Consider the following 14,942-nt stretch of genomic DNA (forward strand, 5'->3'; position numbering starts at 1 on the left):
CAATCTGGCTGCTGTGTTCCAAAGTAGTGGTAAGGGTGAGAGGAAAAGGGCGAGGTTCCAACAGTATAGCCCCGTATTGATGATGACTAAAGTGTGTACAGCTTGCCAAAGGTCACACAGCTAATAATGGAAGAGCAGAGATTCAAACAGAGACCTGGCTAATACTAGAGCCCTCTTGTCTCTATGGCATGCTGCTTCTCCTATAGAAAGCTGTAAGTATTACAATGCATTAGTGAACAAAGAAAATTATACTGTGTTACTTAGGGTAGATTAAACTGCTATAACAAATAGATCTAAACAAGTACACTAGAATTCTATTCCTTGGTCAGCAAAATAGATTTTTTTTTTCCCTGGGAAGGAATTCAGGAGGTTGTCTAATGGGGCTGTCCTCTACCTAATCATTTGGGGACCCTTTTATTCTGTGGCTCTGCCATCCCATGGGGCATTATAGTCATCTGTATTCAGACAGTGCCATGGCACATATCCTATTGGTGAGAACAAGTTGCATGGCCATACCTAGCTGCAAGGCAGGCTGGGAAACATAGTCCCTGGCTGGGTAGCTGCTTCCCAACTACAACTATATGGTAATGGATGGAGAGAGGGAATTTGGTGGGCAGCTAACTGTCTCTAACACATCTTTCCAGAGAATATTTAGGCTAGATATTAATTTCCATTTCTTTGTATAATAAATTTAAAGATCTATAGTAATTCAAAGGTAATTTTTATGTTTGATAGACAATGATTTTTTTCAAATATAAGATTTGAAACAGCTTGGAACTTTGGGTTAAAAAATAATACAGAGTATAATATCCTTTTTCCCATTCAAAGGGATGTGTTAGTAAAGATCCCCATGGTAAAATTTTCACTTGAGATGCTTAAATCATTGGGGAATAAAAATTCCCCATTCTCACTGAGGCAAGAACTCTGAAAGATCTCATGAATATTTTTATGGTCACTAAGAGAATGATATCTAACCAGTGAAAATCAACAAATATATTTAATATGTTATATTAGTATATATATCCAATATCTATAATGGATATATATTGCATTTTTAAGATTTGAAGAACAGGCTGTGCAGCCAGAGCATATAAGTTCAAACCCCACCTCCACCACTTCCTGGCTGAGTAACCTTGGTTAAGTTGCTTAACCTCTCTGTGGTTCAGTTTCATCTGGAAAATGCAAATGATGATAGTGCCTACTTCATAGGGTTATTGTGTAGATTAAATAAGTTAACATATATGAAGCACTTATCACCATACTGGCATATAGTAAATGCTCAATAAATCATTTATAACTATAAACTTCCTAGGATCCTGTTCCTACAAACTTTCAGATTTGTTTCATGTGTTACAGATATGGCTCCTTTTCTGCCATTCTCTTCTTCTGCATTTTAGATTCCCACTCCTCAGTTCTCTCTCATTTTCTCTCTGTCTCTCCCTTCTCTCCTTATGTCCCTCCTTCTCTCTCTCCCTCCCTCCCTCTCAATTATCCCCAATAAGAGACAATTAAAATGCATATAGAAATAAATTCTCACCTTCTTCTAAAGAAAGTGCAAAATTATATTTGCAGATGCATTCATATTCTTTTAAGGAAAGAGAACTTTTCCCCCATTAGGGATGGAATGTTGTGATTGAAGCTCAAATCCTAAGGAGTCTTGGACAGTTTGTGTTTTGTAACAACTGGAGTCAACTCCTTTTAATTGAGCATCTACTACATGAAAGGCACTGAGCTAGGGGCTCTGGGGAGACAAGGATGATGAAGAGGAGACGGTTCCTCTCTCCAGGGTCTCATGAGCTGGTGGAAAATGCAGACACGGACAAAAGTGGCTCTCCCACAAGGGCAGCCTCTGGAAGTTCTCTGAGGGAAAGGGCATCGTCTCACTTTCTCTACTCCCAGCACCTGGAACAGGGCCTGCTCATTAGCAGGTGCTTAGCAGTACCTCCCTCAGACCTGGGCAGGAGAATACAGTGCACCATGCATCACAAATCTGGAAAAACAAATGTATTAAAGAACACACAGCTACCCTGGTCACTCAGATCTGGTGTGCAGTGCTGGCTTAGCATGACCCATAACCCTAAACATCTGCTCGAGAGACCAGTGCCTTTCAGGCCCCAGGGAAACACTGCTTCACATGTCTTGTCCCATGACCTTGACGTGTCGAGAAGGTCTGTGGTTGTGCTCCTGCCGATGTTGGACATCAACATTAATTTGCAGTCGGGGAGAATTTCACTAGTTGAAGTGTTCAGTAAGAGAAGAGATAAGCTAACTTGTCAAATCTGCCCCTCTGATAACAGGAATGCAATAGATTCCTGTATAACAACGTGTCATATCCTCTTCGTTGGAGTGCTCCTGTTCTTGCTTCTCTTTTTGTTTTTTTTTTGCGGTACGCGGGCTTCTCACTGTTGTGGCCTCTCCCGTTGCGGAGCACAGGCTCCGGATGCGCAGGCTCAGCGGCCATGGCTCACGGGCCCAGCCGCTCCGCGGCATGCGGGATCTTCCCGGACCGGGGCACGAACCCGTGTCCTCTGCATCGGCCGCGGACTCTCAACCACTGCGCCACAAGGGAAGCCTTTGCTTCTCTTTTTGACCTATTTCATAGGTCCTGAGCTAGTCACCCGTTAGGCCAGTATTCACAACAGTTGCTCACAAATGCTGAGAAAAATTTTGCAGTATTAAGCAATATGTATGACTTAGACTTGTATTTATGGAGGTATAAATAAAACATGTGAAGTATGTTGCTATTCCTTACATTGGCAACTGTATGGATGTTGAATGCTAGGACTGCAAATAGTTTTATCCTAATAAAATATTTGATGACATTTAATTAAATTTTCAGAGTTAAAGGCTCAGCTTTATTTGAATAATTTTTATTTAACATTTTGATATTCATCAAATTTGTAGTTTAAAATAGAATTTTGCCTTTTAATAATAACAGATAATTGGATTGTCTCAAGTGATCAAATGCCAATTATGTGAAAATCCCAATTATAACAACATAATTAGTAATTTTGTTGAAATAAAAGTAGGAAGTTAATGTGTCTTTATTTTAGTCCTCATCCAAACACTCTCAGCCCATCAACGGAACACCAGATATAAATACAATTTATAAATATACAATTATATTTATATTATATAAATATAATTGTATATTATACAAGATAAAAATACAATTGTCTTTAATATTTTGTTGCCAGTCATATAAAAATCACAACTTTACATGTAACATTCAAATTTGTCTTTATATATATCCAGGTAGGAGCCTAGAACATATTTTATTTACTGTTGGTTTACAATTTGACTTTTAACTAATTTAAAATGTTGTATGGGGCCTTCATGTGTACTCACCCTGGCCCTCCAAATGTTAGGAATGGGCCAGGCCCAGGGGTAGTGGTGTCCAGACTTTGGGGGTGGGGTGGATATAAGGAAGTGTTTTCAGAAGAAGAGGGCTCATGGGTGAAAGCATGGAGGTAAGAGAGCGTGATCTGTTCCTAATCTGTGGCTGGAGCCCAGGCGCAGGACAGGGTGAGCTGTGTTGAGAACTGAACAGTCAATGGTGGAGGCAGAGGGATGTGGTAGACTGGGAGTGTGATAAGGGCAGATGGTAGGTCTACTCTGATCTCTGTGACATCCCTCGGCCTTGCATGGTGCCCATCACATAGGAGCTAATGCATTTAATACTCACTGAATGAATGAAAGAAGGAATTTGGACCCTATACTGTATGTAATGTAGAACCACTAAAGAGTTTGAGGAGATGGGACAGAATCAGAACCGTAGTTTGGAAAGATAGCTGACAATGGTGCCTGAAATTTGTTTGAAAATTTAGCTGCTGGAAGTAGAAAGATTAATATACTTAGTTATAACTAAGACTATACTTAGTCTTAGTTAAAGACTAATATACTTAGTTAACTAATATATTAGTTATATGTTACCAATTTATATCTATTGTGATTCTTTATTTCCTGAACATATAAATGTGGATATTTAAAATTATACACTAATCTGGCCTAACCAGACATTTAATGGTCCATGAAACTCCTAAGTCTTAGGTACAACGGCTCTAGGGCTGTGCTGTCTGATAACACTGGCCACTATCTACATGTGCCCTTTTGAGCACCTGAAATGTGGCTCAAATGATGTTCAAGATGTTCTGAAGAGTAAAAAACACACCAGATTTCAAAGATCTAGTACAAAAAGAAATGGTAAAAGATCTCATTAGTAATATTTTACAATGTTGATTACATATTGAAATAGTAATATTTTGGATATATTGTGTAAAATAAAATATATTATTGAAATTAATTTCACTTGTTTCTTTTTAGTTTTTTTTAATGTGGCTACTAGAAAAATTTTAATTACATATGTGCCTTGCATTTGTAGCTTGCGTTATAGTTTATCAGGCGGCACTGTTCTAGTGGATGCCAATTTTGTATACATCTTTAGCAGTTTGGACCCCAAAACAATGCACATCGATTGCAAACTGAAGGTGCAAATGTTGCAAAAGATGCAGAAGTTGACTAAGCCACAGGAAGTGGTACTAAACTTCCCAGATTACATGTAAAGTCTTGTCAGCATAGGATTTAGCAGAGTTGGATCAGTGGACCACAAAGGAAGAGAAAACCAACAAGGACACTGATTCAAAGAAAGAAATTGAATATTACAGGAGGACCTTGGGGAAACACAGGAAGTCTTCAAATATTGTTTTGCAAAAATGATAGTCATGATTAAGACACAAAAGTTAAATGGAAAAAGAATATCTCATCATACATCAAAAAAAAGCAAGCAACACGGCTCATGCAAAGAATTCAAAGAATCAGTGCAGAGTTGTAAAGGTAAGCAGAATTTTGCTAACTGTGAGATAAATGAAACTTCATTAGTTGGAGTTGTATTTTTAAATATAAAAATCCCAATTCAACTGGCTTTCATTATTTACCATAAAATTAGTTTCTGATTTTAAATACAAGTAAATACATGCAAAATGTTTAGATGGCTGGTTAATGAAAAGGAATCTCATATATATGAATATATGTATATATAATATAAAATATTTTCTTTTAGCCTAAAACATAAATAACAGGGTTTTGTTTTGTATAGTTGGGGGGTTTTAACCAGTATTTGGCTGTAGGGCCTTGGTCTTTTGAGTGTGGGTCCACTATTCAGAGCCCTATGTATCTTTCTCCCATATCTCGTTGACAATTTTCACTTTTAATCTCTTTCAAGCAAAGTGAAAGCTGATAGATACGTGCAAAGTTCTTACAGATTTGAATGCTTTTTTCCCCAATCTTTCACAATCATCATACCCACAACTAATGTGACAGAGATTCTTCTGTGTCTCACCTTCATTCATTCTTTCAAAGCATTTAACTTAATTTTCATTAGAACAACTTTCATTTTGCACTTACATACTCATGTTTAATAGTATTTAATTAAATTCCATAAGGATAGTTATAACAGGTATAGTCAGATTTGTGAAAAAATATGATGGATTCTCTTGGGGTCCATAACTCACCTGGTGTGCAGGTGTCATGAGCATTCATTGTGCTGTGGCATCCCTCTGCCTGCTGCACACCACACCAGGAATGACAGGTATCTGTTATTGGATGAGTCAGCTAAGTGAAGGCTTGTTAAGAAACTTTTTACTATAATGTCACCTACAGTGTACTTGTAGAGGGACAACTATCCCATAAATGACAAGATTTCCTGACTTAGGACATCTGGAAATACCTGGGAATTATGGCATCTGGAAAGAGCACAGAGAAACCAAGTTCCAGCCCCAATTCTCCTGCAAGTATTCCATAATAATATTGATAACTCTGATAGGACACCAGCTTTTACTCTGTTCTCAAGGTTATCTTCTTACTCTCTATGACTACCTAAGACATAGATCTCACAGAGGAGTGAAACCACACACACTGATGGATCTGAAATTCTATCAGAGTCAGCCTGATAAATACCCACTAATAAAAATACTTGCAGATGGGAATGTTTTATTTATTTACTTTTATAAATATGAAAAACAACCAACAATATTCCCAGAGAAGAAGAAAACTTCTTGCATGTGCGTAATAGGTGTTTAATAAACACATGATGAATGATACATGGGCTGAAATATTTCTGCCAGTGCATATTAACTCCATTCATTCTAATATCAGTGATGTTTATGCACGATGAGGAAATGCACCAATATTAAACTGGATCCTCCAAATGAATGTGATGTAGGAACTGAAGTGTGACTTAGGGATCCCAGAAGCACTATGTGGAAGCAGTGATCTGTAAAGCACTGGCGTAAAGGTTACCATAGCTGTCATGGCATAAATGAAATCACTGCAACACGTGTACCTGAGTGAGGATAGAAACAAAGAAAATGAAATCACTGCAACATTTGTATCTGAGTGAGGATAGAAATAAAGAGCTTGGAAATAGGAACCGGAATTTTCAGTGTACAAGCAACCTTGGAAGAGACACCATTATGTCATTAAAGAAATCAAATTAAGGCAATTTGACATACGCCTTTATGCATTAATATAAAGCAGGCTCCTACAGCACCAAACTAGAACTAGAATCTTAACCATGCTTAAGCTGCAAAAACTATGGTAGCAATTCGATGGGTTAAAATCTCTTCAAAAATACGTTGTATCAACATATGGCAGAGGAGGAACACCCTTTTCAGTCAAGCATGTCCTTTGATTATTTTTCTACCTTAAAAAAATGTCTGGGGCTTCCCTGGTGGCCGCAGTGGTTGAGAGTCCGCCTGCTGAGGCAGGGGACACGGGTTCGTGCCCGGTTTGGGAGGATCCCACATGCCGCGGAGCGGCTGGGCCCAGGGGCCATGGCCGCTGAGCCTGCGAGTCCGGAGCCTGTGCTCCGCAACGGGAGAGGCCACAACAGTGAGAGGCCCGCGTACAAAAAAAAAAAAAAAAAAAAAGTTTGTCGGTGTATAGATGCATGATGACAACATGAATATTTACATAAAAGATTAAGGGGAAGGGTTTCCCTTGTGTCCCAGTGGTTAACAATCCGCCTGCCAATGCAAGGGACACGGGCTCGAGCGTTGGTCCGGGAAGATCCCACATGCCGCGGAGCAACTAAGCCCGTGCGCCACAACTACTGAGCCTGTGCTCTAGAGCCTGCGAGCCACAACTACTGAAGCCCGTGCACCTACAGCTCGTGCTCCGCAACAAGAGAAGCCGCCACAATGAGAAGCCCGCGCACCGTACCGAAGAGTAGCCCCCACTCGCCACATCTAGAGAAAGCCCGCTCGCAGCAACTAAGACCCAACATAGCCAGAAATAAATAAATAAATTTTTTAAAAAAGATTGGTCTTCCCTGGTGGCGCAGTGGTTTAGAGTCCGTCTGCCGATGCAGGGGACACGGGTTCGTGCCCCGGTCCGGGAAGATCCCACATGCCACGGAGCGGCTAGGCCCGTGAGCCATGGCCACTGAGCCTGCGCGTCCGGAGCCTGTGCTCCGCAACGGGAGAGGCCACAACAGTGAGAGGCCCACGTACCGCAAAAAAAAAAAAAAAAAAAAAAAAAAAAAGATTAAGGGGAAAATGACTCAAAGTACCAAAAGCTAGATGAAAGACCAGCACTTAAGGTTTCTCCATGGTGGTGTGATGGATGGAGGTCAGAGAACTGTGGCTAGTTGACAGTGTTGTATTTGGTGCTCCTCTCACTTGGTTCCATTTTCATCACTGTACAAATGAAGAGGCAAAAGTAAATGTTTTGCTGGAATTCCATTTCCACTTTTCTACTGTGGCCAAACTTCAAAACTGGAACAATTTTGAAAAGCTGAAGGCGTCTACTTACTTTTCTCATTTACAGTTACCTAAATATGTGTGTGCAAATTTAAAGGTTTTCTGATCTAAATAGGAAAGAAAAAAGTTTATCCTTTCCAATGTAGGATTTGGTGGGTGTGGCAATCCGGGAAGACCTGGGAAATAACTACTGTTTTCTTTGGATGATACACTTGGCTACCGTTAAAAGAGTGTATAATTATAGCCTAAATGTAGACTTAAACTTTTAACAGATTTATCTAAAGTTTCAAAATTTGTGCCATTGGATGTAATTATCTAAAACTATCTTATGGCAGATGTTGCAGTACTCAAAACACTGAGCTAATATGAAATCTGAACCCGCTTTAAAAATCCCTCGGATATCACCATCCTCCTCAGTTACCATTTATAGCCAGGAAGGAGGTTTTCATTTTATCTATTTCCAAAAAAATCAAAGGAATTATTTTGTAGACAGTTTAGACTCCTGTCGAAATATATGAATACTGACAGGATACCGCTCTCCTTTCTGTTCCTGAGGAGCCCTCTGCCTCCCCCCCCAACCCAGCCCCCGCCTTAATTCCTGTTTCACAAAATAAATCTAGGGACTCTGCTCCCGGGTTGTGGGAGATTTCTCATCACAGACAAACCGGCTGGAGGAAGAGAAGGGAGGGGAGAAATAAACGCGACACGGAAGCCTGAAGAAAGGTCGAAAATCATTAACATGTAAATGGTGCTTTTTCCATTCCAAAGCACCTTATCGCCAGACGCCCCCAGGGACTGGAAGGGTTCGGAACTCCGGGTTAGGCAGCTCGGGCACTGCAGGGGCGGGGGCGGAGGGAACCCGGACGGCGGCCCGACCCTGCTGGGAAGAGGGACGTGCAGCTAAAGGCATAGGATTCGGGGAGGGCCAGAACCTGGCCGAGGATGACAATAGCAAACACTTCCTGGTTCCTTCCCCAAACGTGCTCTCTGTGGTCCTGTATATCGCTGCCTTCCCCAAAGACACCGGAGGAAAAAATAGAAATCTATAGAGATCCCCCGGACCCCCGCCGCCCGCTCCTGTCTCTCTCTAGCCGGGGGCGGGATAGAGGGTGAGAAGAGTGTCCCAATCGGTGACTTCAGGTTTTGAACAAGATATTCCAGGAAACTTTTATTTGTAGCATGATTTGGGGGGTGGGGGGTGGGCAAAAGATGAGGAAAGCTTTTATAAAACTTGTTTTTTTTGGTGCGCGGAACTAGGGCCGCTGAACGTTGGGTTTCTTTCGCTTTGCAGCAGGCGACAGCCCTGGGCGCCACCTGCGCGCCCCGTACGGAGTGGAGGCGGGGTCGGGGGTGGGTTGGTCCGCGCCCGGGTTCCCCGACGCCCACTGCAACGAGCAATGCGAATGACAGGCTGCAGACCCTCTTGCCTGCGTCCTCTTCAACGGCCCATACACCGAAGTTTGAACTGCGGCTCCCGTGAGGCGAGCCCCGGCCAAGCCGGGCCGAGATTGCGGCGGAGAGGAAGCGGCGCTCCTCCACCGAAGCTCCTCCTCTCGCCGGTGCAGCCCGGGACTACCTGGCGGCGCAGCGGGTGCGGCGCGCAAACCGCAGCGCGCCCCCACGGCGGCCACCTCGGAGCCCACCTTGCCGGCCGGCGCGCAGGACGGAGCGCACAGCCGGCCCCCCACCAACCTGCGGCCGGCTGTCCTCCCTCCACTGAACCCCGCGCGCCCGCGCGTCAGTCCCTGCCGGGCGCCCAGAGGGCCGCGCTCACGCAGTTGGCGCAGGCGGCCTTACGCTAGAGGCGCAGCGCCCGCCCGTCCGCCCGCCCCCTGCACTCTCCCCGCCCCCTCCCTCCCTCGCAGGGGCCAAGCGAATGTAGCCCGCGAGAGAAAATGGCGGCGGCGGCGGGGAATCGCGCCTCGTCCTCGGGATTCCCGGGCGCCGGGGCGGCGAGCCCCGAAGCAGGCGGCGGCGGAGGGGCCCTCAAGGCAAGCAGCACGCCCACGGCAGCCGCGGGGCTGCTGCGGGAGGCGGGCAGTGGGGGCCGCGAACGGGCGGACTGGCGGCGGCGGCAGCTGCGCAAAGTGCGGAGTGTGGAGCTGGACCAGCTGCCCGAGCCGCCGCTTTTCCTCACCGCCTCGCCGCCGTCGTCCTCCACTTCCCCGTCGCCGGAGCCCGCGGACGCGGCCGCTGGCGGGAGCGGTTTCCAGCCTGTGGTGGTGCCGCCGCCCCACGGAGCCGCGAGCCGCAGCGGCGCCCACCCTACAGAACCGGCGGCCGCACCGGACAGCGGCGCCCCGAGCCCCGCGGGGGCCGAGCCCGGGGAGAAGCGGACGCCCGCCGCCGAGCCGCCTCTTGCGGCGGCCCCAGCCGGGTGAGCAGCGCGGCCGGGGGCGCGATGGGGACTTGGGGGGCGGGCGGGCGAGGGCAATGAATGAACCCCGGGCACTGCGCAGGGCGTCCCGGGGATCCGCGCAGCGAGGCTGCACGCCGCTCGCCGGGAGCCCTCTGGCACCCCCTTTGACCCTTCCGGCGTCGGGCGGCGCCCCGGACCTGGCCTGGGGTACGGGACGGGACGGGGGCCCGGGGCGGGGACATGCGGGAGAGTTTGTTATTGTTTGCAGACATGTGACAGGCGTGCGAGCCGCGCTGCGGGTACCGGTTGAGATAAGGTGTGGGGGCCCGGGCTGGCTTTTGGGGGCTCCCGGAATCGGAACTCTCCGAGGAGCCCCGGAGCGGGACCCTGGCGTTGCCCTCCGGGTCGGGTTGGGAGGCGGGCAGCCGTGCAGCGGCGGCGACCTCGGACGAGAGTCCTCGGGGGCGCCGGGGTGAGGCCCGACCCTGCAGGCGGGCGGTGTAGGTGGGCGGGGTAGGTGGGGAACCCTGCCGGAGGCCGGGGGTGGGGGGGCCGGAGCGCGGCGGAGAAAGCGGTGGGGTCCCCGCGGCTGTGACAGGCAGTCTCTCGGCAGGTACCGGGGGCCGGGCTGGGACGAAGGCTGCGCGCCCGGAGCGCGGCCGCAGGGGGCTCCGGGTGGACGGCTCCGTAACGTCTGTCAAAGCGGTGTGGGCTGATCGGCTGCAAATGCTCGGGGGCTTGCGGTCTTTTAGGACGTGGGGTTTTCTGATTGCGTCCCCCAATGTCCTTGGGAATGAAGACTGCACCACTAAGACTTGAGTGACTTCTGTTTGGAGTTTGAATTTGGCCTTTGAGGTTTGCATTTGGCGGAGTGGTGTAAGAGCCAGGACCGGATGTGTCAGCCATTCAGTTTCAAAGCGGTGGTGACTGCTCCCCGCAGCCTCTCCGGCGTGGTTGGGGACCGCGGCGCGGGTGCGGTACTTCCTGCTCCGTGCAGCTGCGCGGGCCGCCGCCGACTGCCGGCTTCCAGGGGACACAGTGCTGTGGCTCCGGCTCCGTAAGAGCCGTACTGCCTGTGCGCTACGGTGTTTGTAAGGTAACTCAGACCAGCCGTTCCTGGCCTGACCCTTCTTGGCAACTGGAAATTTTTATGTTTAAGGAAGTTCTTTTGACTGTGACAGCCATCATCCTTGTTTTTAAAAGAATCTGACTAGTGTATGCAAAGCACAAGTTTGAGAGGTATTTTGAGTTGCTGGAAATGTTTTTGTGATAGTCACCCGTTTCCCTATAGGGTTTCCTGACCTTTATTCTGAGTATTTTAAAGACTGCCTTAGGTTTGTTTCCCTTGTGAAACGAATTTGACAGTAGGACTCATTGGCTTTGGTTAATTATCTGAAGTGATTTTGGGGGGAACTTGATTGTTTAAAACCACAGTTCGTTGATTCCTTGGAAGTTACCCCTTTCCCTCTCCCCGCCTCAACCCTCCCCCCCAAAAAAAAAACAACTAAAAATATGGTCAGCACTGTGCCATGGCAGTATTGATAGGAAAGATTTGTGACTGTGGTAGTTTTCTGTGTGCTCTTGTCCATGTAACTTAGTCTTACAGGGTTATTCCTCCACACTACTGCTCCTGGGAAGATTGGATTAAAACTTGACTAGGATAATTCGTTGTAGGCAATTGTTACTACAAGTGAGCTCCAGATAAAAATATTAAACCCAAAATTTGAGAGATTAATTTTGTCTGTTCTCATGAGACCGAATTTTTGGATACAGTAAATAGTTTAGCAAGTGTCAGCATTCTAGTCATCTTAATGAGCTATTGAATATAGCAGAAGAGGAACTACTGTAAAATTAACATATAGATGTTGTTTAGTGTTGTCTCCACACAAAATAAGAGGACGAAGGTGTAAGCAGATAGAATTCAGGTACTGAGTAATCCATGCTTAATTTTTGCATTTTGTAACCTAGGTTTTTCCCCCCTTTTGCTTAAGGGGTGGATAATAATTGCACAGTATATGAAATTATGGGCTAATCAGCATAATCATTTTTTAAAATGAATGTCACTAGCCAGAATGCTGTTTGTTCATCCCAAATCTTATACCTAAACATTTCATTTATAGTAAAATGTTGATTCCCTCTCCTCTTGAAATAGTGACTTTTTTTTTTTTTTTACAATTTCCTTGTTAATGGGGTTGAAATTCATTTGATTCTATTGGTATAAACACTTTGATTGTAAGCAGTTAGTAAAATCTCAGTTGAACTTTACTTTTTTGACAGTAGTTGCATTCATACTTTCAGGAGGAAAATCTAACATTGAGATTTTGAAATATTTTTGTTTCAGTGGTACTATAGGTCTGGAGACCCCTTCTGTTTAAAGACTTATTGTATTCTTTTAAAGAGAATTCTGTGAGATTTTTAATTTCATAATTTCCTCCAATTTTTGATCTTCGGATGTAGAAATTTAAATTGTAGAAAATACATTTTTGTAGTATAACTTATATAAAGAATGCTCATATTAAAACAAGATTTTAAGTACATCCCTCTTTTACAGGTTAGTAACTGAAATCAGTGGAAGTTTTTTGCCTGTAAGTGGCGCCCAAGGGTTTGGGATTTTTCCTTATATTACAGAATTAGGGGCTTTTTCTTCCTATTTACGGTCTTTGAAGAGAAATTACAGTGTTACTCTCCATTGAACAGGCTATTGTGAGTTGGTAGATATAATTACTCCATTCTATTTTTGTAACTTAAAAAAAAACAACTATCAATTTGCTGGCCCCATGAAAGAACAAGATATGCTGTACTTGTTAATGTTAGTTTTTGTGTAAAACTAAAGCTATTTCATAGGCTGCTTTTATATCCTCATAGAGCCCTTAGCTTTCACTTCCTTTTAGAAGCTGCTAGACTATAAATATAACTTAGTGAATTTTTACTAGAGGAGGTATAGGAACATTATTACCTAAAAACAAGTTTTTAAAAAAGTTAAGTTGGTGATTTTATAAAACAATAGAGGTAGTTACATAAGTTAGTCTTACATGAATTTGTAAGTTTTGTAATTATGAATTGTCTCCAAGTTCTGTTTTAAATTAGGTAAGGAAATTAATGCATTCTTCAAAGACTAACCTTATTAAATATAATTCTGAAAAAGAAATATCAGAACTAGAATTGTTGCCAACTTTTGTTGTCTTTTCATATCTGATTTTGGCAAGGGTGACTGGTTAACCAACATTCCTTAATATATTATCCCCAATACACTATAATAACTCCGTTTTGTTAGATACAAAAAACAGGAAGTAGCTCTGTTCATTTGTATTCTTTCACATCTCCTGTAGCACCTCAAGCATATGTTGCATGTTTTAGAAATGGTCGCGGACTTATTGACATAAAGATTCCAAAATATGGAATGAAAGGAGTGTTCTTTGGTTTCAACAAGAACAGAAGAACCAGCTACAGCTTGCCTAGGCTGTCTGCTGATCAGCCCTTGACAGTTGCTGTGAGCATTCCAGAAGAAGAAATGATGGGGTGGCAAGGCAGTTAATGGGGAGTGGATTCCCCTGAGGAAAAATGTAGGGCATTCAGAAGTGCTCTGAGTTAGAAGGCACAACTTTTGCATTTTGTACCCTATTTTCTTGGGTTGAGAGTTATTTCTTTATGAAGAAGGCAATAGGAGAACGTGGCATGGAAAAGTAATAGTCTCCAGAGGCTACTTAAGAGCTGCAGTATATTGCACTTCTAACCTTGAAATGCCTTGCTATATCAGATATACCAAGTATATTCCTTAGACTTGGTTGTTTTCCTCAGTCTTGGCCTCCTTTTATATCCTGAGTCAAAAATTAGAGCTACTTTAAAATGTAAACGGGTAAAAGATTAATGTGAGGAAATGTGCAGTATTAGGAATCAACCCAAGTTGTCTCTAAGAAATAATTTAAGAACATTTTTAAACATGAAAGAAATAATCAGGAACAGAATTAAATGTTCATTTACAAATGCTCATTGCAAAGCAGTGAGATGAGTTGGGTGTTCTTATTGCAAGAATATAAGAGGTTTTTTGCTGTGGCTAAACATGTACATTGAGCATAGAGATGCATTTAGATACCTTTTATATAGTCACTTTTTTTGCCTTCTGTGTGTCAGGCAAGTTATATATATTATCTCATTTCATCATCGCTGCAGCCTTCCAGTGCATTGTAGTTTCTGTTTTCAAGAGGTGGAAACTCATGTGCAATGCTAAAGCCCCCTTATCATACAAGTAGAAGACAGGCTAGGATTCAAACCTAAGTTAGTCCCACTCCACAGTCCATTTCTTTTCATCACTCTCTAATGTCTCCATTTTCTTTTTCAAGTTAATAATCAGATTAACTAATGATTTTGAAGGAGAAAGTTGTTCTTCAAGAGTCAATAAGCAATTGATAGGTTTCTACCCAGTGCCACTGCTAATACATTTGTCTCCTGATGTGTATGTAATGCATAGCTTTCTGTAACCTGGCCTCATCCATGTAATACAAGTAAGCTGTGCTTAGATCACCTTAGCATGTTAGGCAGGGAGAATAATTGATTAGTGTTGAGTGTTTCTTAGGTTCCTTGATTTGTGCTGTTTACATCGTAAGTGGAAGGAAATAAAGAAGCTGAAATAATATCACATATTTATTTTTAATCATCACACATGGAGACAAGCTGTTGCAGTATAGCTAGACCCTATCCCTTTGTACTTGTTTTAGATTTCATGCATCCAGCATTTATGAACCTCTGCAAGGTGATGTTCTGGGTGGTAGAGAAAAATATCATCAACGCACAGCCTCTGTTTCTGTTGGCAGATTGTAGTATGAACA

The 14,942-nt window shown here is 44.0% G+C and overlaps 1 protein-coding gene across 1 annotated transcript in view; it reads left to right on the plus strand.

The window, feature by feature from the left end:
• The first annotated feature begins 9,637 nt into the window (after window positions 1-9,637).
• The window catches only part of MAP3K1 (mitogen-activated protein kinase kinase kinase 1), an 81,834-nt gene continuing 76,529 nt past the window's right edge, over window positions 9,638-14,942 (plus strand). Inside the window, exon 1 of the mRNA XM_082651460.1 lies at window positions 9,638-10,134. Within this exon, the coding sequence (XP_082507586.1) occupies window positions 9,653-10,134 (482 nt within the window). The 5' untranslated portion in view covers window positions 9,638-9,652. The remainder of the gene's footprint in view (window positions 10,135-14,942) is intronic.

Source organism: Grampus griseus, assembly GCF_964374135.1.
Source record: "Grampus griseus genome assembly, chromosome: 3".
NCBI classification, from domain to species: domain Eukaryota; kingdom Metazoa; phylum Chordata; class Mammalia; order Artiodactyla; family Delphinidae; genus Grampus; species Grampus griseus.